At 59.5% G+C, this 25098-nt stretch overlaps 2 protein-coding genes, 1 long non-coding RNA gene and 1 pseudogene across 5 annotated transcripts; 2 read left to right on the plus strand and 2 right to left on the minus strand.

Annotated features, from left to right (window-relative positions):
* The first annotated feature begins 5336 nt into the window (after nt 1-5336).
* On the plus strand, nt 5337-16671 carry FSD1 (fibronectin type III and SPRY domain containing 1). The gene is made up of 13 exons (XM_047850914.1): nt 5337-5351; nt 6290-6385; nt 6603-6734; nt 7475-7576; nt 8367-8389; nt 8567-8688; nt 9453-9662; nt 13057-13155; nt 13931-14090; nt 14629-14708; nt 15944-16195; nt 16297-16385; nt 16482-16671. Exons 1-13 carry the CDS (start codon nt 5337-5339, stop codon nt 16590-16592), a joined length of 1491 nt encoding a protein of 496 aa, XP_047706870.1. The 3' UTR covers nt 16593-16671.
* Nucleotides 11563-11661, minus strand: LOC125161384 (uncharacterized; annotated as a pseudogene).
* A 319-nt stretch (nt 16672-16990) lies between the features above and the next one.
* Nucleotides 16991-24815, minus strand: STAP2 (signal transducing adaptor family member 2). Of its 3 annotated transcripts, XM_047850523.1 has the most exons (13): nt 24462-24811; nt 22109-22180; nt 21836-21958; nt 20812-20868; nt 20221-20321; nt 19889-20023; nt 19052-19121; nt 18855-18957; nt 18657-18731; nt 17705-17860; nt 17510-17611; nt 17358-17432; nt 16991-17125 (listed from the first exon to the last, which is right to left on the minus strand). In XM_047850523.1, the coding sequence occupies exons 1-13, from the start codon at nt 24561-24563 to the stop codon at nt 17037-17039; spliced, it is 1260 nt and encodes a 419-aa protein (XP_047706479.1). In that variant the 5' UTR covers nt 24564-24811; the 3' UTR covers nt 16991-17036. The 3 variants fall into 3 exon arrangements, with proteins under 3 accessions (XP_047706479.1, XP_047706478.1, XP_047706480.1); XM_047850522.1 differs by having other exon boundaries at nt 21836-22180; nt 24462-24813; XM_047850524.1 differs by lacking the exons at nt 16991-17125; nt 17358-17432; nt 17510-17611 and having other exon boundaries at nt 17722-17860; nt 18377-18731; nt 21836-22180; nt 24462-24815.
* On the plus strand, nt 19914-23040 carry LOC125160980 (uncharacterized). Its single transcript, XR_007150423.1, has 3 exons — nt 19914-21609; nt 21711-22498; nt 22792-23040. It is a non-coding gene; the product is annotated as an uncharacterized LOC125160980 (long non-coding RNA).
* Nucleotides 24816-25098: the final 283 nt, after the last annotated feature.

Genomic DNA, 25098 nt, shown 5'->3' on the forward strand with positions numbered 1-25098 from the left:
GGGTCAGCTTGAGCGTCCCGGCCCCGTGCAGGGCTTGGCCCAGAGCGAGGAGACCTGCAGAGTGGGGAGAGCCTATGCGCTGGGCTCTCCAGAAAGCTGGCTGCGCGTGCCTGGACACGTGTCAGCCTTCTCTGGGCCTCAGTTTTCTCCTCTGTGACCGGAGGCAGCTGGCTTGACTGATCTTCGAGGTCCCTTCCAGCCTTGAGAGCCCATGGTTTTCCACCTGGATTCTAGAATTCCCTGCTCTTACACACCCTGAGACTGGAAAATCCTAAAAGCCTAGGCAAAGTATCTAAGCTACTGCCGTGCTAAGATTCCAGAATCGTCTATTCCTTTATGTCAGTGTTTCGCAACCCGTTTTCATTATCAGCTTCCTGAAGAGCTTTTATTTTTGATTTTTAAGGTTTATTTATTTGTCTTGATAAATTTTTTTAACATTTATTTACTTTTGAGAGACAGAGCGTGAGCGGGGGAGGGGCAGAGAGCGAGAAGGAGACACAGAATCCGAAGCAGGCTCCAGGCTCTGGACTGTCAGCACAGAGCCCCATGTGGGGCTCGAACCCACGAACTGTGAGATCGTGACCTGAGCCGAAGTCGGATGCTCAACCGACTGAGCCACCCAGGCGTCCCTCTTGTATTTTTATTCATTTTTTTATTAAGTAATCTCTATGCCCAATGTGGGGCTTGAACTCACAACTCCAGGATCAAGAGTTGCATGCTCCGTGGGGCGCTCGTGCTGTCTCTCTCTCTCTCAAAAATAAATAAATACACTTTAAAAATTAAAAAAAAAAAAAAAAAAAGAGTCGCATGCACCACAGACTGAGCCGGCCAGGCGCCCCATCTGTACGTTGGATATACTTTAATAACACATTTGTAGAAAGATTCTGGGATTGTTTTTAATCTGAATTCCAGAACTATAAATATTCAAGAGTCTTTATGATTGTGATATTCTGGAAGAGGGCTCAGCAAACTGCAGACTGTGGACCAAATTAGGCCCCCTGCCTGTTTTTGTTTTTGTGTTTAAATAAAGTTTTATTGGAACCTAGGCCCGCACATTCACGCATGTCCAGTCTAGGGCTGCTTTCCGGCTACCACAGCAGCCGGGAGTGGGGGCAACAGAGAACGTCAGCGCCACAAGGCAGAAAATAATTATTCCGTGGCCCTTGACAGAAAGTGTTCTGAGTCCTGGTCTAGAGTGATCCATTCCGGCATATCTTTGGTTCTGTGATTCTAGAATTTGATGTTCTGGAGTTTGCAAGATCTCTGTAAGAATCCCATCTGGAGGATTTCGAATTTAGATTTCTAGGAGTTTGAGATTCTAGAGCCTTAAGATGCTGTAAGTCCCAAGGGCCCACGTCTTCCCTTCACTTGCTCTCCTATCTTTGTCGGCCACACGCTTCGTGCCACTGCCCTGAGCCATCTCCAACTCAGGAATCTCCACGGTCACCCAGCCCGTGTGGTCCCTGCTGTCGTTGAGGGTCCCGAGGTCCCCGCAGGTTGAGGTTGCCACGCGACTCCCAGGAAAGCTGCCACCGGGGCCCGCAGACCCCCCAGGCTGAGCCTGCCTTTGGTGACATGTGAGTCACACAAGAAGACACCATCCTTCTTCCACCCGACACGGAGCTGCTGCCCCCAGGCTTGGGACTGCACCACCTGGCGGGCCAAGGTCACCTGGCTGTCCTCCCTCACCTGCGGCAGTTTGGGACCCTGCTGCACACTGAGGCCTGCAGTTCCTTGCAGGACTAGGGGACACAAGACGTGAGTAAGGCCTTTCTGTGTGTGTGTGTGTGTGTGTGTGTGTGCGTGTGTGTTTATGGGACTTACTCTCTCAGCCCACACAGGTGACACTACGTGATCTTTGCGAGGTCACTTCTCACTGAGGCACACCAATCCTGCCCCGTGTGTGCCGGGTCCTGTTCTGGAGACCACAGACACGGGCACGGAGGTGACGGAGACAGACAACCATTCCTGCCATGGTGGAGCTGACGGTCTCGGGGGTGCAGAGAGAGAGACCCAAGAAGTCGTGCAGTGAGAATCACGATGGAGGATAAGGATGGGGTGAGGGAGAATCTGGTTGTGGAGGGTGGTCTCGGAAGAGGTGATGTTTGGAATGGTAAGAAGTAGCCAGTCGTGTGGGAAGAAAGGAAAAGAGGGAGGAAGAGCGCTCCAGGCAGAGGGCGCAGTCCATGCAAAGGTCCTGGGGCACGATCACTCCTGGGAGGTTAAAGGAAGAGCGAAGAGGCCCTTGTGGCCGGAACAGAGTGAGCGCGGGGGAGACAGGGCAGAAGTGGGATCAGAGAGGGGATGGCCCATACAAGGCTTTGGAGGCCGCAAGGTGGGGTTTGGCTGAGGTGGGCAGGTGGGCATGCGGAAATCAGAGAAATTTGCTTTTTAATCTTTTTTTTTTTTTTTTTTACAGTTTATTTTGAGAGAGAGAGAGAGAGCACAAGTAGGGGAGGGGCAGAGAGAAGGAAAGACAGAATCCCCAGCAGATCTGCGCCATCAGGACGGAGCCCAATGCGGGACTTGAACCCACATGAGATCATGACCTGAGCCAAGATCAAAGGTCGGACACGTAACAGACTGTGCCACCCGGGCGCTCCAGTTTGCTTTTTAATCTGAGTGTGATGGGAAAGCCGGGGAGCGGGGAGGAAACGGGGTTCAATTTAAGTGTTAAAAAGGTGGCCCTGACTGCCCTGGTTAAGGACAGAGTGTGGGCTGGGAGGATCAGGGCTGGCTGCGGACGAGGGCCCAGGAGAGTGGCATCAGGATCTGGACCCTGGGGAAAAGCAGACAGAATCTGAGTAGATTTTGAAGGTTGCCCCCGGAAGGGCCGAAGAAGGACTGAATCAAGAGAGGGCGAGGTGGCCGATGGCCAAGGCTTTAGCCTCAGGGACCGTGTGAATCAGGTGGCTTTCGGCCAATATGGAGGACACTGGCGGAGAGGCAGGGCTGGAGGAGAAGAGAAGGTTTGCTTGGGGCCAGGAGAAGTGTGAGGTGCCCGTCAGACCCCCCCGGAATGTGTGCGTTTGCATCAAGTGCCTGGCCTTTGAGATGCCATGACAGCTGACGCTGGAGAGATGAAATCCGGGGAAAGGTGTTTCAGGTGGAAGGAACAGAAGGTGCAAAGGCCCAGAGGTGGGATCCACCTGGGCATGTTGGGAAGGGAAAGAAAGAAAGAAAGAAAGAAAGAAAGAAAGAAAGAAAGAAAGAAAGAAAGAAAAGCCAGCAGGCCAGCCAAGGGCAAGAAAGAGAACGCGCAGGAGCGTGTTGCTGAGAGACTGGTGTGCAGGGCGTGGTGTGAATGTTCTCCTAGGGCCCCACTCTGAGGATCCCTGCTAGAACCTTCAACCCTTGTTTTGTGATGTTTTTTTGTTCGTTTTTTTTTTTTTTTTGTTAAAATGTATACATGTATTTTGAGAGGGGGGCGGAGGGGCAGAGAGAGACAATCCCAGGCAGGCTCCGCATTGTCAGCGCATGAGTGGGGCTTGATCCCACGAACAGTGAGATCATGATCTGAGCCTAAATCGAGAGCCGGGTGCTTAATCAACAGCCCCCAGTCGCCCCGAACCTGCAACCCTTGGAAGGTTCTGCGGCGTATCAGAGAGAAACAGGCCGTGTCTAGCAGAGCAGAGGGAGAGGTTTCCAGGGGTTCTGGGCTAGAGGGCAGGCCGCGGGGGTGATGGACAACAGGAAGGAGGGAGGGGGGGAGACCCCCGTCCTCACCCCAGAAATGCACCAGGAAGACCAGCGCTGTGCCGAGGGGCTCCATTCCTGGCCCATCAGGGCCCCCCCCTTCTCCTCGCTGGTGCGCACCCCCCATTCAATTCGACAGACCTCTGGCCACAATCTCCGCCCCTGCCACAGGGGCAGATGTGACGCCCAGGCCAGACGGTAGATGACAGTCAGCTGACCAAAGCTTCTAAGGGCTCCACTTCCTCCCGTCTGTTGCCTCAGTTTCCCCAAAGATTCGTTTGGTTATTTATTTATTTATTTATAATCTGAAAGGCAGCACATGTACGTGAATGGGATAATGGGTCCCAGTGAATGGAAATCTTTCTGGGAGATTCTATATAAGCACACCTGAGCCGGGGGAGGGGACACGTTGGAAGGTTAGGTGAGGCAGGTGGGGTGGGGGAGGGCAGGGAGCAGGCAGGAGAGGCCTGAGCCTGGATTGAAGATCAGAATCCCAGCTTCAATTATTTTGCCCCCAAAATGTCGTCCTTTGAGGTTCAGAGGAATGGATTTGTGCTGAGGGTACCAGGTCCCCCAACAGGTACAGGGCGGGGGGGGTGTTCCCCTGTCCCCATAGCTTGCGGAGAAGTTTGGGGGCCCAATTGAGGGGGTTCATAAGCCCTGAAATTTCTCCCAGCCCTACATCTGTCACTCGCCAGGGTGGGAGGAGGGGACAGGCCCTAGGCCTCAGTGTCTGGCTCCCGACCACAGTGTGACCTCTTTTTAAACCCGGAAAGAAGAGGGCCTGCGTGCGCCCCAGAATCGTTCCTGTCAACCACAGGATGGCCCCCGGCGGCGGCGGCACTCTGACCACACTGTCGTAGCAGATACACACAGTGTCCCAGCCTCCCTTGGACTTTCTCAAACTCTACCCTTCCCCCCACCCTCTGCTGAGAGGCAATGCTGGAGATCCTGGGGAGATCTGGCCCCGGGCTGGCCGGGAAGACCAAGGTGGACACACACATTCTTGGCCTTGTGGATTCCGGTCAGGCAGAGAGGCTGCTGGAGGCGGAGATGTGCGATGCGGGGCTTTGCGGGATGTATAGGAGTTCGGCTATTTTTCTCGGAGAGAGAAAGAAGGCATTGGAAGGAGACCATCCTCTTGGACCTTGGCTTTCCAGCGGACGCAAGGAGCGTGAGCAGTGAGGGGCCAGATCTCGCGGGAGGGGTGGGTGTGGCCTTCCACTTTGAGGAGCAGCCACGAAATCGCGTGGGTGCCCGAGTGCGGAGACTGAGGCACTACAGGGACGAAGGATGGGCTCGAGGTCACCACCCGGGTGGTCGAACCCAGGCAACCTCCTTCCCAGTCCCGGGCTCTCGCCAGCTCCGTCATCGCGACCGGCGTCGGCCCCAGGCTCTGGGGGGTCCCCGGCTCTCAGCGACCCCAGCGCAGGACTACGTTTCCCAGGCTGCCGCGGGGGGCGCGCCTGCGCGCTGCGGCCAGTGATGGAGCGCTGACGGGGGGCGCGGCGGCGGCGGCGGCGGCGGCGGCGGGGAGGGCTCGGCGGGCCATTGGCTCGTGGTCGCGGCAAAGGCGGCTTGAGGACCAGAAGAGCGAGCGGGGCCCGCGGGCCGGGCCGGGGACGACCTGGGCCGCGGCCATGGAGGACCAGAGGGTAGGAGCGGGGCGGGGCGGGACGGGGCGGGGCGGGGGTGGACCAGGGGAGGGGACGAGGTGCTGCCGCAGCGCCCCCCACCCCCACCCCCGCAGCTGCTCTGCGGCCGAGGCCCCACCCCCGCCGCCACCCCGCCGGGATCCAGCCCCCCGATGCGGGACCCAGCACCCCACCACCCCCCCGCCGTCGCCCCGACCTCTCATCATCTTGGCCCGGGTCCAGGCGCATCCCCTCCAAGCCCCCCACCGGCGCCCAGCATCCCAGCCCCAGCCTGACCCATCCCCCACGCCTTCCATGCGGACTGCGGACCAGGTGTCCGGTCTCTGCCCCGCCCCGCCCCTGAGGACGCTGCTCCGGCTCCGCACAGGTGATCCCACCGATCCCGCAACCCCAGAAGAGGGACCAGGAGGGGGTCCCTCCCGTGGGAGGCCTGGGTCAGGGCTCCAGGCCCCAGCGGGATCCTCCCACGCGGCTTCTCTTCTCTCCGTCCCCTCCCCCAGACCTCCCTGCCCCGCTCCCCAGTTGCCTGGGCCCTCTGGCCCCGCGTTCCCAGGTTCCTCCTTTCTTCTTCCCGATCCCTGTTCCCAAGGTGGCCCCTCACCCCAGATCACGCCCCGCCCTCAGGTTGAAGGCTTTGTGCTGAGGCCGACCTGGCTCGGCCCAGGGTGGGCGCCTTCCCCAGAGGCTCTTTTTGAGCCTCAGTTTCCTCGCCCGTCAAATGGGCACGTGCCAGGCGAGGGGAGGTGGGGCCAGAGCTTCGCCCAGGGCCTGCCTCACGGCGGTGCCCAAGCTCACTGGCACGGTGGCTCCCACATCTCCTGGATCCCAGGAAGGCGGAGTGGGGAGCCCCAAGTTTGCCGGGGTGGGGGGGGGGGTGGTGCCTGGCCTGGTCGAGGGGCTTACCGGCTTTGGCGTGTGCCTGCTTCGGGTGGGGGCAGGAGGCTCTGCGGAAGATCATCACCACGCTGGCTGTGAAGAATGAAGAGATTCAAAGCTTCATCTACTCCCTCAAGCAAATGCTGCTGAACGTGGAGGTGAGGAAGTCCCCTCTGCAGGAGGGACGGAAGGAGGTGGGGAGTTCGTGGGCCAGAAGGGCTGGGGAGGGGGGGGCAGCCGCGGGGAGTTAGCCAGCCTGTTGCTGCCGATGCCCGTCGGACTGTGCCCGGCTGCCGCGTCCAGGCCTCCGTGTCCCCGTCTGAGCCTGGGCTTTGGCCGATCCTGGCCGTCCTGACCCCACCACCTCTCCCCAAGGCCAACTCCACCAAGGTACAGGAAGACCTGGAGGCGGAGTTCCAGTCGCTCTTCTCCCTCCTGGAGGAGCTGAAGGAGGGCATGTTGATGAAGATCAAGCAGGACCGTGCCAGCCGCACCTACGAGCTGCAGGTGGGCCGGGGGGGGGGGGGCGCTCCTAACCCCACTGCACCCCTCAGACTCAGAGGAGCCCGGCTGGCCTCAGGGTCTCCCTCCACACCTCCCACACCGCCTCTTGGAGGTGCCCCCGAGTGTCTCCCGGATCCAGAACAGACACCCCAGTGGCCTTGGCCTCACCTCCTCTGTTTCCTGGCCTCTTCTCTGCCCCTTCCCTGGCCGTGATCCCTGTACCCACCTGCTCTCCCTCTCGGTCCCTGCTCCCACCCCCACCCCCTTCTCCTTCACCACATCCACGTCTGGCTGTTCCTCCCCTCCTGTCCTCACCCAACGCCTCTGATTTCTCAGCCCTTCCCACCGGTCCCCAGATCCGACAGCATCGCCTCTTGCCAACCCCCCCCCCCCCCCCCGCCACGTACAGCCCCTAGGGGGTCTAGGACTCTAACTGAGGCACCGGGGCTGCATCAGAACCTCCCGGACAACTTCCTAACATCCCAGATTTCCCAGCGTGGAAGAAGTTGGGGCCCCAGGGCTCAGGTGGGGTCTGGGCGTGTGAGTTTTCAAGAAAGGGATTCCCCAGGTGATTCTGCTGTGCTTCCGGGAGTGAGCCCCGATTTCCCTGCAGCCTCCCCACCCCCGCAGCCCGGAGTTGGAGAAAGGTGTGGTGTCCCCAATCCCGCAAAGTGGGGGGAGACCACGAGGGTTTGACGCAGTGGGGTGAGGTGTCTCTTCCCTCGATGCCATGCCACTCGTAGAACCAGCTGGCTGCCTGCACGCGGGCCCTGGAGAGCTCAGAGGAGCTTCTGGAGACGGCCAACCAGACCCTGCAGGCCACGGAGAGCGACGACTTCCCTCAGGTGGGCGCCTCAGAAGCCATACTGGTAGGACTACAAGCTAAACTATAGGACACGCGGTTAAATTTGCATTTCAGATCAACCATGAGTGACTTTTTAGTATAAGTGTGGCCCGGGCAGCATTCAGAAGTATGTCCCAAAGAACACATGGGACATACTATACTAAAAAATTCTTCGCGGTTGAAGGCGCCTGGGGGGCTCAGTGGGTTGAGCATCCAACTCTTCATTTCGGCTCAGGTCATGATCTCCCGGTTTGTGGGTTCAAGCCCCACATCGGGCTCTGTGCTGAGAGGGCAGAGCCTACTTTGGATTCTCTCTCTGCCTTTCTCTCTGCCCCTCCCCTGCTTGTGCTCTGTCTCTCCCTCCTCTCTCAAAATAAATAAACTGGAAAAAAAATTTTTTTAACTTATTTGTGGTTGATCTGAAATTTAAATTTAATAATGAATAATTTTTGAATATGATATATCCCATGAAATATTTAGTAGATGTCCCAAATATTGAATGGGGCCCATTTATACTAAAAAATCATTTTGTTTATCTGAAACGCAGAGGTAACTGGGCACCCTGCATTTTTATCTGCCAAGTTGGCCGGCTGTATATACTGGGCACTGGGGGTGGGGGTAGGAGCCTGTCTTTGCCCCCTATCCCTTTGGGGCACAGCCAAGTGTTTCTGCCCCAGTGGTGGGGGACTTTGCCAAGTGGCCCACTCTGGGCCTCAGTCTTCCTGTCTGTGTAGTGACTTTCTGATTCAATGAAGACAACACTTTGAATTTTATTCCGTCCCTTTTTCTAGGCTGCCAAGCAAATCAAAGATGGGTAAGATGCCAGGATCTGGTTCCCACCCCAGTGCCCTGTCCCTGGTGTGAAGGTGGGGTCCCTTGGCCCAGCGCACTGAACCAGAACAAAGGGGACTGGGTCTCCCGCGCACGGTTCAGAGGCCTGGGCCCTTTTGAGATGCCTGCCGGCAGGCTGCCTCCATCTTCCTCCCTGCAGTGTGACGATGGCGCCTGCCTTCCGGCTGTCATTGAAGGCCAAGGTCAGCGACAACATGAGTCACCTCATGGTGGACTTTGCACAGGAGCGCAGGATGCTACAGGCACTCAAGTTCCTACCTGGTGAGAGGGGAGCTTTCTCCCGGCCTGGATTTCAGGGAAATGGCCCAGGAGTCTAGGGTAGCCTGAGAAAGGCTGGGGTAAACCTGGCGTTGAAATCCCGAAGGCACCGCTCCTGGAGGTAGAGCCCTGAGGATACCCTGCCTGTGTGGGTGGGGCCACGAGGAGGCCCGCCCCAGGAGGTGGGGCCACGAGGATACCCTGCCTGTGTGGGTGGGGCCACGAGGAGGCCCGCCCCAGGAGGTGGGGCCACGAGGCTACCCTGCCTGTGTGGGTGGGGCCACGAGGAGGCCTGCCCCCTGGGGGTGGGGCCTTGAGGATACCCTGCCTGTGTGGGTGGGGCCACGAGGAGGCCTGCCCCCGGGAGTGGGGCCACGAGGATACCCTGCCTGTGTGTGAGTGTGTGTGTGTGGGGGGGGGGCCATGAGGAAGCCCGCTCCTGGTGGCTCAGCCCTGAAAAGCCCTACCCACCTCCCATGAAGGCCATGCCCCTATGAGAGAATTCTAGAAATTATCCTGAAATGGTGGTATTCTGAGAAGGCCCAGGCCTTTGTTGGTTGAACCCTGAGGAAGCTCTTCCCCACCACCCCACTCTGGTGAAACCCTGTGGAAGCTCCACCCCCAGGCCCCAGTGCCCGGAGGGGGCCCCGCTCCCAAGGTTGGGCTCCAGAGGAGGCCCCCAAGAAGGCCTCAATTGCGGGTGAGGTTTCTGTAAGATCGCCCTTGCAGGCAAAGGACCTGACCCCCCCTCCCCCCGTCCTGGACAGTGCCCGGCGCCCCTGTGATTGACCTGGCCGAGTCCCTGGTGGCAGACAACTGCGTGACCTTGGTGTGGCGCATGCCGGACGAGGACAGCAAGATCGACCACTACGTGCTGGAGTACAGGCGGACCAACTTCGAGGGCCCGCCCCGCCTCAAGGAGGAGCAGCCGTGGATGGTCATCGAGGGCATCCGGCAGACGGAGTACACCCTGACCGGTAAGCAGCTCAGCCCTGCTGCTGACACCCACCCCGCCCCCTACCCCCAGCCCCGTTGGGCTCGGCCCCCTCCGGGCTCCTTTTCCCCGTCAACTGGGGGCCCCGCTGGGCTGATCAGGAGTAACGAAGTGGTAATAATAAAAACGATATTGATGACAGGCACCGCGCCGTTTCTGGAGGGCTTACTACGTGCTAAATGTTTGCCCCACACGTAACGAACAACGGACACGCGTCTCACCGCCAGTTGACAGATGAGAGGACTGAGGCCCGGGGAGGCAAGGCGTTCCCCATCGGCGTCTCACGTCTCCTATGCAGCGTTCATTCATTCATTTCCGGGTATTGAGCGCCTGCCGGTGCTGCCCTTGCCCTAGTGAGCAAGACTGGCGACAGTCCCGCCCTGGAGCTGGCATCCTCCCAGTGTTGGGGGATTTCCTTGGCAGTCGTCAGAAAGCAGAAAGCGTGGGGATTCCCCCCAGCCGGAAGGGGAGTGTCTCCAGAAGGGTAAAATCGGGGGTCCCTGATGAGTTTCAGCAGCCGTCTGCGCCGGAGGAAATCCTCAGTGGCGGGGAGAGCCGTGCCCACAAGATAACTGTCGCTACAGCTCTTGGGCTGTAATCAGCCTGTTCTTTATCTGTAATTAGCATGCATGGTTACTAATGAGCATGCTAATTGCAGGAAAGAAAAGCCAGCAGCCAGCAAAAGGGCCTGAGAAGCTACTGGTTTATTATCCCTTGCAGGGGAATCAAAACAAACATATCCCCCTCCCCCCACCCCCTCCCCCAGGCTTTGTTTTTATTTTATTTATTTATTTATTTTTTTTATTTAAAAATTTTTTTTTCAACGTTTATTTATTTTTGGGACAGAGAGAACAGAGCATGAACGGGGGAGGGGCAGAGAGAGAGGGAGACATAGAATCAGAAACAGGCTCCAGGCTCTGAGCCATCAGCCCAGAGCCTGACGCCGGGCTCGAACTCACGGACCACGAGATCGTGACCTGGCTGAAGTCGGACACTTAACCGACTGCGCCACCCAGGCGCCCCTATTTTTTTAAACACTTATTCATTCTGGAGAGACACAGAGAGGCAGCGCGTAAGTGGGGGAGGGGCAGGAGACGCAGAACCCGAAGCAGGATCCGTCAGTAGCCGCTTCCGTCACTGTAGCTCGATATCTAAACCAAGGAACAGACAGGAGCCTCGTGGGTCCGCGTTTCGCTGGCGTTGCGTGCCTTCGTCCGTGTGCGCGCGCGCGTGTGTACGCCCGTAGGCGGTTTCGTCCCGTGTGCAAGTTCAGGTACCGGCCACCACGGTCAGCGTGGAGGTCTGTCGCATCCCAGGCTTCCTGATGCGTCACCCCCTCGCCACCCCCCTCTTGTTGCCTTTTGCAACATTCCTAGTGAGTGCGTTCCGCAGGGCAGGACGTTGAATCCACTGAAAGGTGTGTGATGTCGATAGGATCGAATGCTCTCATCTAGGCATCGAACCCGTGTCGTCATTTGTCGTCTCCGTTGCTTGGACGAGTCGGGAGGGGTTTGGTTTAGCGTTTGGTATGTACATGCCTCGGCTCATCGCGTCCTCATGCGACCCCTGCTTGGGATTTGGCATTGCGATTGCCAGTTTGCAGAATAGGAAACTGAGGCACACAGTGAGTCCAGACCGCCCATAGGCACGTGGGTTCCAGGTTTCAGAAGCTGAGCCTTCTGGTTGGTAATCTCTGCTCTGGGGCAGTAGGTGGTGTTGCTGAGTAATGTACTGGGCTCTCAGGGAAGGGGATCCGGACAAGGGGGAGACAGTCTGGGTGGGCATCTGGAAGAGGTGGCAGCCAGGCTGAGGCCCGACAGAGGAGGGGAGGGTGGAGAAGAGTCTTCTAGGCAGAACAGCCTGATCTAGGGCTCAGAGGCCAGAGCGCTGAGCCTTTTATGTCCGGATTTGCATGCCACCCTTCTGCAGGGGCCATGCTAGCGTTCTCTATATCGTTCCAATTTTATTTTATTTTTCTAAAGCTTATTTATTTTGAGACAGAGAGCTCAAGCAAGTGGGGGAGGGGGAGAGAGAGAGAGAGAGAGAGAGAGAGAGAGAGAGAGAGACACAGAACCCCAAGCAGGCTCCACGCTGCCGGTGCAGAGCCCGACGCGGGGCTCGATCTCACGCACGGTGAGATCATGACCTGAGCCGAGGTCAGGAGTCAGCTGTTGCACCAACTGAGCCACCCAGGCGCCCCTGGGTGATTCCAATTTTAGTCTACATGCTGCTGAAGTGAGCACTGCGAACCTTTGTGTCCGAAACTAAGTTAGGTTTGCGGACAGAACAACATCTGTGGGGAGAAGTGAGATGAAGAATGGGCCAAAGGGGAGCTATGGGAGGTTTTAGAGCAGGGGGCGCTGAGTACTGTTTGGGATGATCAGAGGACGGGCATCCCAGGGGGAACACTCAGGAGGCAACTGGGCATGCGGTCTGAGCCAGGGGCTGGGCAGTGGGTGCTCTGGTGGACGGATGGTGTCTGAAGTGCAAGAAGGGGACAGGGGCACGGTGACACGAATAAGAGCCCCAGACAGAGTCACCCTGACATTTAAGGGTGTTGAGGATGGAAGTGCCTGCAAAGAAGACCTAGGGAGAACAGAGTGGGGGAGCCAAGAGACGACAGTGCCGTGGCTGCCAAGGAGAGAATGTTCCAGGAGGGAAGGAGTGGTCAGTCAGCCAGGAGGTCCTGCGAGGTGGGGGACCGACAAAGGCCAGAGGAGGGAGAGTGAGCGAGGCAGCAGAGAAGGGGTGAAGGTGTAGACAGCTCTCCAAAGAGGTTTAGCTTGAGGGGAAGGACAACTGGGTAGCTGCTTTTTATTTTTGAAGACTGGAAGAAACGAACCCAAAAGGAAAGAAAGAAAGCGGGGGACATGTCCTAGCAGTAGGAAATATCTTTAAGTAACCAGGCATGGGGAGATCGAGGGGATCCAGCAAATCAAATGGCTCGATCGCCTTTGTTCCCTGCCTTTGTTGCGTGTGGATGCGACATTCCGAAGGAGGCTTGCCAAATGCACTGACAGATTTTCCTAGAGGAGCTTCCTCCCGGCTGGCCAGCCTCAGACAGTAACTCTCTTCCCTATAATACCAGCCCAAAGTCCCAGGGAAGTTTCTGATTGGCCAGTTTGGGTCGTGTGCCCATTCCTGAACCAATCGCTGTTACTGTGTCCCTAAGCATCCTGATTGGCCAGCCTGGATTGGAGGCGGAGCCAAGTACCCATAGTACCACAGGTAAATGAGGGCAAGGATGGTGTCTCAGGGATCAGATGTCGTTTGCAAGGTGCTCCTTAGAATGAGTTCTGGGACTACCGTGGGACACAGGGACCTGTAACCTTTTGCTCAAAGTGCACGCCACGTTGAGATCCCTCTGTTGCTCCTAGGTCTCAAGTTTGACATGAAATACATGAATTTCCGTGTGAAGGCCTGTAATAAGGCAGTTGCAGGCGAGTTCTCCGAGTCGGTGACCCTGGAGACACCAGGTGACTGGTTCCCACCCCTACCCTGGCTGTGACTCCATAACCCCTCGCCCTGGGGCCCCAGGTACTGGTGTGTAATAAGCATCTTCTAATCAGGGCTCCGTGACTCTTTTTGCTCTGGCTGCCAGGAAGCTCGGAGCTTAGTCCCCAGTAGCTTCCTTAACCTGAGTGTCTAATATACACCTGCCATGGTTTTTTGCTTTTGCACTTGAGCCCATTATACTGGATGGGTTTTATACTCTCTCTCTCTTTCACACGCACACACACACACACACCCTCCCTCTCTCTTTCTCTCTCCTAAAAACTAGATAAGCGCTCTTAGAATTGGGGATGGGATATCAGTAGTGAAGGCCGAGCTTACTCTCTTGCAGCAACACCTTTGTGTGCTCTGTGAGGAGGACTTTCTAGAGTCTGGCCTAACTGTCGTGCTATAGCCCGGGCCCCTTCCTGTGATTACCCTCCAGCAGAAGCACCACCGGTGCTTTGAAAATGGCTCCAGACCTAGGGGACCCTCAGGCAACAAGCCCTCAGCCTTCACTCCCTTGGCCCTCGGCTCTGCCCCGTCTTGTCTTTCTTGGCGTCCTGCTGCCTGTCGCTCTGTATCCGTCTGTCTCTGAGCCCGGCAACCTCTCTCGTTTTCTCTTAGTCCCTGCTGTCGCTCTCTGCTCTCCGTCCCTGTCACATGGTTTGTCTTGGTCACTGTCTGTCTCTCTGTCTCTCTCTCTGTGTCTCTCCGGGTTTCCCCATCTCTGTGACTCCCACGTCTGCCCGGCCCCAGCGTTCATGTTCCGCCTGGACGCGTCCACATCTCACCAGAACCTGCGGGTGGATGATCTCTCCGTGGAGTGGGACGCCATGGGCGGGAAGGTGCAGGACATCAAGGCCCGTGAGAAGGACGGCAAGGGGCGCACGGCGTCTCCCGTCAACTCCCCCGCCAGGTAGCCTGCCCCCTGGCCTCCCTGAGTTTCTGGCGGAGGACATCCCACGGGGCAGGGACACCCAGAGCCCAGCGTGGTCAAGGCTGGGGTGGAAGGAGGGAGCCCGAGAAGGGAGAGGAGATTTGTTTTTATAATGTGTATTTATTTTCGGGGCAGGGGGGAGGGGAGTGCGTGCAAGTAGGGGAGGGGCAGAGAGAGAGGGAGACAAAGGGTCTGAAGCGGGCTCTGCGCGGACAGCAGACGCGGGGCTGGATCTCATGAACCGTGAGATCACGACCTGAACCGAAGTCAGATGCGTAACCGACTAGCCCAGGCGCCCCAAGAAGAGAGTTTTAACTGGGTTTTGACAGTTGAGTAGTTTTCCAGCCGAGGAAGGGCTATCTGGGCGTGTTCTGGAAGGAGGGGCCCAGTGCGTGAAAAGAACCAAGTCCTGGGAAGGACTGACAGGAAGACCGCGGCAGCCGGCGGGGGGGCGCCAGGGAAACCCTCCTGTGGGGACAGTAAGGGCTGCGCTGAGCCTTCTCCCTGTCACTCACAGAGGCGTGCCGTCTCCCAAGAGGATGCCCTCCGGTCGTGGGGGCCGGGATCGCTTCACGGCCGAGTCCTACACGGTGCTGGGTAAGGAGGGGCAAAGACAGGAGGGCAGAGGGGACACTCTGGGCAGGGCCCTGATGGTGGGGGGTGGGGGGTGGAGAGAACTCCTTTGGTTGAGGAAACTGAGGCAGCCACCAACAAAGCTTTCTGGGAATGGTTCCAATGATGTGGTGCTGGAGGAATTGAGGACTGGGGGGGGGAGGGGGGAGGGGGGGGCTTACTGGGGGTGGGGGGGCAGAACTTGTGGAGGCTGTGGCCTGGAGGTCGGCCAGGGGGCGTCCTGGGGTCTGTGGAGTAGCTGGAAAGAATGGTCACCTACGGGGCAGCCGGGTTTGTGGGGGAGCCAGAGAGAGTCGCTGGTGTGGGGAGACAGCGATGGAGTGAATGGGGCCCACGGAGGAACCAGTGTTCAGGGGGATCGTCGCTGTCCAGAAGGGGGCTCCCAGAAGAGGCTGGGGGGTGCAGGAGTCAGTGCGGTCAGCAGTACCCGGGCAGGGGCGGGGTTAGAGAGTAGCCGCGTCCTGGGGATAAGCCAAGACCTGAGGAGAAGCTGGGGTTCTGTGGAGGAGCTGGGCTTTCCCCGAAAGCATCTGAGATTGGCGAGAGGTGGGGTCCGGGGAGGAAGCAGGGGGAGGGGTGGGGGTTCTGCAGAGTGGCTGACACCTGAGAGGGGGCTACGGGGCCTCTGGGAAGAACGAGCCTGGTTGTGGTTGGGAAAGTAGCTGAGGTCGGAGAGGAGCTGAGACGGGAGAGGGCCGTGGGCCGCGAGGGAGGCGGGGGCAGGAGAGGATGTGCAGTCGGGCCTGGAAGAAGTTGGCCTCCACCAGGGGCTGGGGGTCCGGGGAGACCCTAGATTCACAGAGCGGTAGGAGAGGGGCCCGGCACGCCGGCGAGACTCTGCGCTCCGGTGGGATTCGAGGCCCGTGGGAACACTTGGGAGTCCGCCAGGCGCAAGGGTTTGGGGGTGATCTAGTGTCGGAGAGAACTGAGGACCGAGGGGTGTCTGAACACGGGGAGGAATTGTTTGCTTTGGAGGAAGCTTCTAAGGCCTGGAAGTATCTGGAACGGGTAGCCTGGACCGGCAGAGAACCCGAAAGGATTAGCCGAGGCTTGGCGAGGATCCGGGCTCTCGGAGCATCTAGAGGAGGCGGATGAGGCCCGGGGACGGCCCGGAAGCCGTAGCCGAGGACTGAGGAGTACCCAGGTGGCCGCCCCCTGGCGCAAGGCCACCCGGGACCCGACTCCACCCCGCCCCACAGGGGACACGCTGATCGACGGCGGGGAGCATTACTGGGAGGTGCGCTTCGAGCCGGACAGCAAGGCGTTCGGCGTGGGGGTGGCGTACCGCAGCCTGGGCCGTTTCGAGCAGCTGGGCAAGACGGCCGCGTCCTGGTGCCTGCACGTCAACAACTGGTTACAGGCCAGCTTCACCGCCAAGCACGCCAACAAGGCCAAGGTGCTGGACGCGCCCGTGCCCGACTGCCTGGGCGTGCACTGTGACTTCCACCAAGGTGACCCCCGCGCCCCGGGCCGCGTCTCTAGCCGCCTCTCCCCGTCCCGCCTCTGCCACGATCCCCTCATCGGTCCCCCTGTCGCTCTGCCTCCGTCCCAGGCCTCCTGTGTTTCTACAATGCCCGGACCAAACAGCTGCTGCACACTTTCAAGGCCAAGTTCACACAGCCACTGCTGCCCGCTTTCACGGTGAGGACCCTTCCGTGGCGGGGATGGGGGGGGGGGGGCGCGCCGGGTGCCGGCTTTGCTCCTGAGCCCGCCTGCCCCCCTCCCCCTGTGCCCCAGGTGTGGTGCGGTAGTTTCCAGGTGACGACGGGCCTGCAGGTCCCCAGCTCCGTGCGCTGCCTGCAGAAGCGGGGCAGTGCCACCAGCAGCTCTAACACTAGCCTCACCTAGGCGCCTGGACCGCCCACCCCGCCCGGCTGATCCAGAGGGGGGCCCTCCCAGGCCTCGGTTGTTTCAGCCAGCACCCTCTCCTCTCTTGCTGCTTGGAGCCTTAACTCCTGCGGGGGCCACCACTGGGGAGCGGCGGGCCCCGGGGCGGGCCCTCCTCCCCACCTCGCGTCCTAATAAAGGTCAATCACTGGCCAGGCCGTGCTGATGGTTCTTTGGGGCTGGGTGGCACTGAGTGTGCCCCAAACCTTTCTGGACCTCGGCTTTCCTGGCTGTAAAGTGGGCTTCTCTTGTAGGGCCGGGTGGCAGGTTTTGCTAAGAGGGGCCAGCTGTGGGCAGACGTCTACCAGACCCCCACTGCCTCCCGCCCCCCCCCCCAGGCCAGACGCAGAGGCCCTGGGGTCACTTGAGCTTTTATTCTGGGAGGGGGGGGTCTGCCTCTCTGGCTCACAGGTCCCCAGCGTGTCTGGCCGAGTGTTCCGGCGCCCGTCTCCTCCGCAGTTTCTCTTCCAGCTCGGCGGTCAAATCCGCCAGGCCTGGTTGGGGGGGGGGAGCGGGGGGACTTCAGCCGCATCAGGGGTCCCCAGCCCACGCTGTCCCCCCACCCCACCCGCAGAATCTGTGGGCCCCGTGAAAAATGAAAATCTATTCAAAAGCCTTGAGGGGTTTCAAGACCGCACAGCGTTAAGCCAAGCGTGGGGCCCTTCGGAGTGTGGGTCCCGCGTGACAGCACGGGTCACCGGCCGCACGGACCCCCAAACGCCTCACCTGTCGCGGGGAAGAAAGCCTGCGCTGAGTTGCCCGCCGGTTTCTTGGCCAGGCCGCCGTTGAGGCCTTGGGGCTCTGGAGGAGGGGGCAGAGGAGGGACTGAGGCCGGCTCTCCACCGGACAAGGGAAGGGCTTGGGGGCGGGACCCCTACCTGGCTTGGGCGCAACAGGTGGCTTTGGCAGCTTTGGAGGCTTTGCCTGAACCTTTGCCACCTTCTTGAGCTTCCGGATGACCGGCCAACTAGGGGAAGTCACTGTGTGGACAAAGGTGTGGCACGTCACGTCACGTCTACCTTTCAGCCTCCTCCCCTGTCCCCGTCTCCCCCCCCCCCCCCGCCCCCACCTACCGTCCCCGTTCACGTAGGTGGCGGCTGGGGCGTGTGCGATGGGGATCACGTAGTTCTCATCCTCGTTCGGGAGTGGGGTGAGCTTGTTCGGGCTCGACACGGGTGTGACGGGCACGGGAGGCAGCTGCCTGGGGCCACCCGAGGGGGGTGCGGGACCTGGTGAGAAACGCAGTCGCCAGATTCACGCGTGTGACCCTGCGCGTGCGTGGTTCTTACACACGCTCACCCAGGAGTCGGTGTCTGTGTCCCTGTGTCGCATAATCTGGCACACCGAGTGAATCTGCACAGTTGAATGCAGGCAGAGGGTTTGTACGCGCACCTGAATGCGTGGATACGTGCCTGACACCGCGAGGGTGCTAGTATTTGTCCGCGTTAGCGTGTGCACCCACGTGCCTATACGTGACCAAATTTGTGCTCGCCAGTGAGCATTCGTGTCCACACACGCGATTGTGGCTTAAGGTGTGTGTATGTGTGCACATTCGTGCCCACTGTGCACAAGGGGCCCCCCAGCGTCTGCTCAGCCCAGAGGCCTTCCTAGCATCGTCTTCCCGCCTTGTAAATGGGATTCCCCCCCCCCCCACCCCTTTCTCAATAGCCACCCCGGTTCCCATCTCTGGGTAGATGTCGCTCCAGGTGAGCCCTCCCTCCCCTCCATTGCCCATCTCAACCTACTGAAATCCTTTGAGGCCTTAAGCAAACAGCGCCTCCTCCAGGAAGCCTCCCCCCTTTCTCTCCCCAACTCTAGGCACCGCTGTCTTCAGCCCCAGGTTCAACCCCACAGGGCTGGAAGTGTGTCCAGCTCTGTCCCCCGCTCCACAACCCGGAGGGCAGGGTCTGGGTAACTTCTGGGTCCTTGTAACTCTGGGTCCAAGACTGGACACGGGCGGCGCCATGTGGGTCCCAGGTCTCTCTGCACTATGGCCCAGCGGTGGCTGCAGGGCGGGGGCATCACCTGGGCCTCGGGGCGCGGGGGCCTCGCGTGCCACCCACACACTCTCGCCGTTCTCGTTATCCGCCTCCAAGTAGCCTGGAACAGAGAGTGGTCCTAGAGGAGGCGCGGCGGCTGGGGGTTGATCCAGGGGTGCCCCGTGGGGGCAGGGGAGGGAGAGGCACGTACTGGGTTCCCGGAGTTCCCTGAGGCCGCACTCACCTAGCACCTTCTCATAGTCCTCGTCTGGCAGGAAGGGCACCAGCGATTTCTTGGTGCGTGTCACGAAATAGTTGACCACTGCGTCGAGTGAGTCGCAGGAGAACTGGAGGCGGGTAGAGGTCGCAGTCGGGGCTGCTGGGGAAGGGGCGCAGACCCCCCCCCCCCCGCGTTTTCCAGTACCCCAGCCCAACGCTCACCGGCTCCTCCACGTCGATCACATACTTGGGGCCCTCGTGCTTCACCTTGTAGTGCCGGACCACCGACGACCTGCCCAGGAAGTGGTGAGTGAGGGGGCTGGCGCAGGCCCAGGAGGAACCCGCCCCTCGTCCTGGCTCCGCCCCCACGGAGGGGCTAACCTGGACCTCCGCACAGTGACCGTGCCCCGACCTGGCGTGACTCTCCCAGGAGAATCAGGCCCTCTACTGACTGCACACCCCCGCCCCCCAGGAAGACCCCGCCGCTGTCTTGGCACTGCCCCTAAGGATGGCCGCGCCCTGATGGCGCCACCCCGGGAGCCCCCGCCCCTCCTCTGGCCCCGCCCCGTGGATTCTAACTCCGCCTTCGATGTGGCCCTACCCTTCACCTGGCTATCCCAAAGAAGGATTTAGGGCCAGGCTCTGATCCGTCCCCAAAGTGGACCTCCAAAGCCTGATTCAACCACCCTGGTTCAAGGGGAAGACCGGCCTATGACTCCACCCACAAGTCCTGATTCCGCCCAAAGGGCTGGTTACCACCCCTGGATTTGATTTCTTCCTTGCTCCGGAGGTCCAGACCCGGCCCCGATTCCGCCCCGAAGAGCCCATCCTCACCCAAGGGTCTGACCTCACCTATAGAGTCCCGCCCCCGCCTCAGGATCTAACCACTCCCCCAAAGGGGTCCTTCGTCCGGCCCTTGGCTCCGCCCCCAGGCGTGGACCCCACCCCCCCATTCCGGGGAGGGGCCGGCCTCGGGATCCCACGCCCCCCCCCCCGAACTCTGGCCCCGCCCCCCGGAGACCGCGTCCCTCCGCCCATCCCGGCGCCGCGCATGCGCACCCATTGAGCGTCTGGCGCGTGGTGACCGACACGCCGCCCGTTCCGTCCCCGCTGGGCCGCAGCAGCAGGTTTCCGCACTCGGGGTAGCGCTCCAGGAGCAGCTGCGCCTCCAGCCGGCTCACCTTCAGGAAGCAGCTGGGGCGGACGCGTCCCTCACTCCGCGCAGGCCCCGCCCCTGGGGCGCGGCCACACCCTCCCGCGGAGCCCCGCCCCCGGCACGTGGACCTCGTCCCGGAAGACGGGATTCCCCGCAGACCCCGCCGGCCGCCCCTCGGGCCCCGCGCCTCCGCCCGCCGCCGTCCCGGGGCTGCGCGGCCCGGCGGGGCACTCACGAGGGCACCTCGAGCGCGCGGCGCGCCTCCTCTTTGGCCAGGGCCTCGGCCATCATGTACAGGTGTCCGGGCAGCAGGGTCAGGTTGGACGGGATGCGGAGCTGAGGGGCGATGAGGCACCCGAGGGCGCCTGGACGTCAGGGCACGGGCGGCTGGTGCCCGCGTCACCGAGGGGACACCCTGAGGTCGGGGTGCGGGCCCAGGCAGCCAGGATGGGAACCCGGGCCTGGGGGCTCCAGAGCGACCCTGCGCCTCCTCAGGGCAGGGGTGAAGAGACTTCAGGGAGGCGAAGGACAGATCAGATGCTCGAATGTAGGCTCTCAAAACTCTACAGGCTGCGGGGCCAGACAGGGGACAAAGGACTAAAGCAGAGATCAGGAATGTTGACAAAAACTCCTGGCTCCTAAATAATGGCAGATCACTTTCCCAGTTTTAACACTGTTGGCAAAAACAGAAGCCGTTGCGGGCTGCGGGCTGCGTTGGGCTCAGAGGCCGCCAGCGTGAGACCCGTGTAGGAGACTCTGGGGGCCTGGTTGAGGACTGTGGCGTCGAAGGACAAAAGAGGGTCCCCGAGGAGGCACCCAGTCTTACCTCTACCACCGTCAGGATGAAGCCTTTCCACATCTCCCGAGACTCCAGGCTCTCTACCTGCGGAGGGACAGAAAAAGAGCCCATGGCGATGAGCCTCGGTCAATTCATCTGTGAAATGGGAACGAGGAATAATAGCCACTGTTTTCCAAGGGTTCTTTTGAAGATTAAACGAGTTGGGACCCGGGTTACTTTAGGATGTCTGGACATCATAAGTCCTCAGGAAAGTGGGATAGAATTCTTTAATGTTACTGCGTCAAGTTTGAAAACAATACAAATCAGATCCTGTATCTCCAATGCTCTAAACCCTCCCCGGGCTCCCGTCTGCTTTGGGGTAAAAGCCCAAGTCCTCCCTAGGGCCCACAAAGCCCTGCACCCCACGCCCTGTCCCCTCCCTGCCCTCCTCCCTCCGTCTCTCCCCCTCCCTCCCGCTGCCCAGCAGCCTTCCGCTCCTCCCCCCTCCCCCCTCCTCTTCTTCCTCCCGGCTCTTCAGACTCACAAGAGCCTTTGCACAGGTATCTACGAGCCGGTTCCCTCACCTGCGGGTCTCGGTGAGGCTTTCCCCGGTCGCCCTGTCTAACATGGTAACCCTGAGCGCGCTGCGTCCATTCCCTAGCGCTTTTTCCAAGCGTCTCCTGCCGCCTGCCCCTCCAGATACGTTTTACGCACTTGTATTGTGTACTGTGTGCCTCGCCCGCTCGACTGCAAACTCCACAACGGGGAGGAGTTTTAAGTGTCCTGTTCACTGCAACCGGCAGAATGTCTGGCACACGGGAGGCGCTCGATAACCTTAGCTGCAAGGTTGAACGATGGCCGGGGGGGGGGGGCGGGGGGGGGGGGGGTCCATCCTTGCGGCTGGCGTGCTGTTCTGGCTCCTCCCTATGTACTGTCCCATTCTGCAGGCGAAGAACCCAAGGCCTAGAGAAGTCAAGTGACTCGGCCAGTGTCACCAACCCAGCGGTAGCCTCCGTGCGACTCCATGCTAGTGTGTGTTAGTGGTAAGTGTGACAAGGAGGGAGGGGCCTACCTTGAACCTGATCTCCTGGTTCCGGAGGACCAGGCTGAAATGGATGCCTGGGTCTCGGGAGCTTCCCCAGGGTGGGTCATCTGTGAGCTTCACAAGTGCCGTTAGGTCTAACTTCTCCACGTGCTGCGGATCCGGAAGCAGGGGTCTGAGCACCAGGCTTGTGGCTCCCCAGGCCCTCTGGCTTGGCCGAAACACCCGCCCTCTATGCTTGGTCCCTGAGGTTAAAGGAGGGGGGTGGGGAGGGGGGGGCGACCAGCTCATTCCCCTCCTTACCTGGGAGTCCCGATTGCTATTATAGAAATAGAGAGTGCAACCCTTGAGGCCTGCCCAGAATTTCTTGTAATCCTGGGGACCAAAGGTAGAGAAAGAGAAGGAGGTGAGAAGGGAAATCCGGGTACCTCCATGGCACCCACTCCTGCCTCAGGACCTTGGCACTGGCCGTTTCCTCTGCCTGGAGACTCTTTCCCCAGATCATCAGTTTCCTTCATCACCTGCTTTGGGTCTTTGAACGAACGTCGCCTTCTCTGGGAGGCCCTCCCCATCCATGGCCCAACTTCTGGGGATCTGTTGTTCTTTGAGAAAGGACCAAAGAATCCTCCTTGATGGAATGGGGAATGCAGAGCAGCGCCCCGCCTCCGCCCCGCCCCTGGCCAGTGTACAGAGGTAGGAGATCCAGGAGTAAGTTGAACTAACCGTCCACCCACCCACCCATCTATGTACCCATTTTCACACACATACACCCCCTTCTCCTTGTCCACCCCGTAAATATGTATTGGGATCTCCTGTGGGCCTGAGTCTGCGGTCTCAGAATTTCACAAGGTTCTGGACTCTGGAAGTTATTGCTGATTCAGGATTTGCCCCCAGGATTCTGAATTATAAATGTCCTCTCTGGTGGTCCAAGGGGGCTGATACAGCTCAGATGGTAACAGAATGGGTTTGTTTGGTTTTTTTTCCAGCAAATATTCCCTGAACATCTACTCTGCACCCAGTTCTGTTGCAGAGGCAAAATACGACCTGGGACATGGCTTCTGTTTCTAAATAGGTTGTCTTCCAGAAGAATATAGAAAGCATAGATACTCGGGTGCCTGGGGGGGCTCAGTCGGTTGAGCGTCCAACCTCAGCTCAGGTCACGATCTCACAGTTCGTGGGTTCGAGCCCCGCGTCGGGCTCTGCGCTGACAGCTCCTCGGAGCCTGGAGCCTGCTTCCGATTCTGTGCCTCCCTCCTCTCTCTCTCTGCCCCTCCCCCACTCACACACTGTCTGTCTCTCAAAAATAAATAAACGTTTAAAAACTAAAAAGAAAGCATAGATACTAAATCTTCCAGGGAAGAGTAATCAGTACCCCGAGAGGGACAAACCCTAGGCCTTGAGATCTGGAGAAAGGCCCTCCAACTGGGAAATCCGGGAAAACTTCCGGGAGGAGGAGGTACTTTCATTAGTCCGTAATGATAATGAGGATAGTTTTCATATTGATGCCCAGTAGCCATCATCAGTCCACCTGTCCATCTGTCCATCTGCCTGCCCATTCATCTGTTCATCCACTTATCTACCCAGCCACCCATCCATCTCTATGTCTGTCCAACCATCGACATACCCATCCATCCACCTACCCATCTGTCCGTAGATACATTTAAGTGACATTTACTGAGGACTTACCATGTGCTCGGCCCTGGGAGCAGAGCAGTAAGTGATTAAACTCAGCAGGTCAGACCTGCTTTGTCGTGTACCCACTATACGCCATTGCACAAGGTATTTAAGCTCTCCGTGCCTCAGTTTCCCCACCCATGAAATGGCGATAAAGAGGAACCTACCGCAGAGGCCGCTGAAAGAATTGGGTGCGTTAATACCAGTGAACAGTGCTTGCGGAGTCAGGACCCCAGACCCCTTCTCCAGTAACCATGGTTACGGCCCTACTATACCCATTGTGTAATAGAGAAAACCGAGGCACAACGATGGGGAGTCCCTTGCACAAGGCCTGGGAGTCAGGAAGACGTGGGGACCCCTGTGGCCTAGATGGTGTGTAGGCCTGAGGGGGGGCGGCGGGGGGTGGGCACTTGGAGGCACAAGGAAAGGAGGAGGGGACCGCAATCCGCAGTGGCGGTGGGGGTGGCCAGGGAACGCAGTGGGTGGGTGTTTGGGGTTGTAGCAGAAGATGAGACAAGTGTGGGGGGTGGGGCGCCTCAGGGAAGGAGGGACTGGGCTTGCATCCGTCTCTGGTCCTGCCAGATGCGGCCCCCTCAGCTATCTCTCCTGGCCTTGACCGACCCCACCCCCCCCCCCCCCCCCCCCCCCCCCGCAGCTGAGGCTCGGCTCAAGGTTAGTGTGGGGCTGGGACCTGGGAGCCAGAAGGTTTTCCACTTCCTGGGGGAAGTCCCTGATCTGTTTGTATCCAAGAGAAAGAGAAGAGAGACCAAGAGGGAGACAGAGGGAGGCAGACAGGCAGGGAGAGACACAGAGAAAGAGATAGACCAGAGTCAGAGACAGCCAGAGGGTGGGCAGAACCTTTTCCAGCACCCCCAGCAGGCGCCCGGCCCCAGCCACTACCCACCCCGCCCCCTCGGCCAGGTGTGAAGATCCAGGCTCAGAGAGGTGAGTGCAGCCACCCAGGAGCCCAGCAGTGCCTTACCCGGTCACAGGGTCCCTTCTTCTCCAGAAAGTTCTCGTAGTAGTGTGAAGGTAGAGCGCCTTTGGGTTTGGGGACCCGGGGTGGGCTTAGGGCTGAGGCCATGGTGGCCCGGGTCTTTGGCCTTGGCCTCTCCCTGGGGTGGGTGCCCCAGCTGGGCCAGGAAGCAGAGAAACCGGTTCCAGGGGAATTTTCTCTTCTGTCAGCTCCCCAGCTCCCTCCCCTGCCAGGTGCTGGGCGGGTGCTGGGCCAGGCAGGTCCTAGGGAAATCCCAGCCTCTCTGGTCTCCCCAAGGAGTCTGGGAGGCCCGCTGGAGCTGGGGAGGAGGGAGCTACTGGGAGGCTCTCAGTGCTGAGCGGGGACTGGGCAGAGGGCGCCCCGGGAGGAGGGACCTGCCTAAGCAAAGGTCTGGATGTGAGAAAGGGAGGAGCCTGGTGCCCGCGTGGCAGTGCGTGTGTCCAGAGAGGACACAACAGGGACATCGCATGAAGGTCTGCGTTGCCCCTTAAGCTGCCTGCCTGCTATACCAATCTTCCCTAAATCTCCAAAAAAAAAAAAAAAAATCTTACTGGGATTTTGATAGGAATCGCACCTGTGTGTCACTGGGAGCAGACAGGACATGTCAACTCTTTGACAAGAG

This window comes from Prionailurus viverrinus, chromosome A2 (genome assembly GCF_022837055.1).
Source record: "Prionailurus viverrinus isolate Anna chromosome A2, UM_Priviv_1.0, whole genome shotgun sequence".
Taxonomy (NCBI): domain Eukaryota; kingdom Metazoa; phylum Chordata; class Mammalia; order Carnivora; family Felidae; genus Prionailurus; species Prionailurus viverrinus.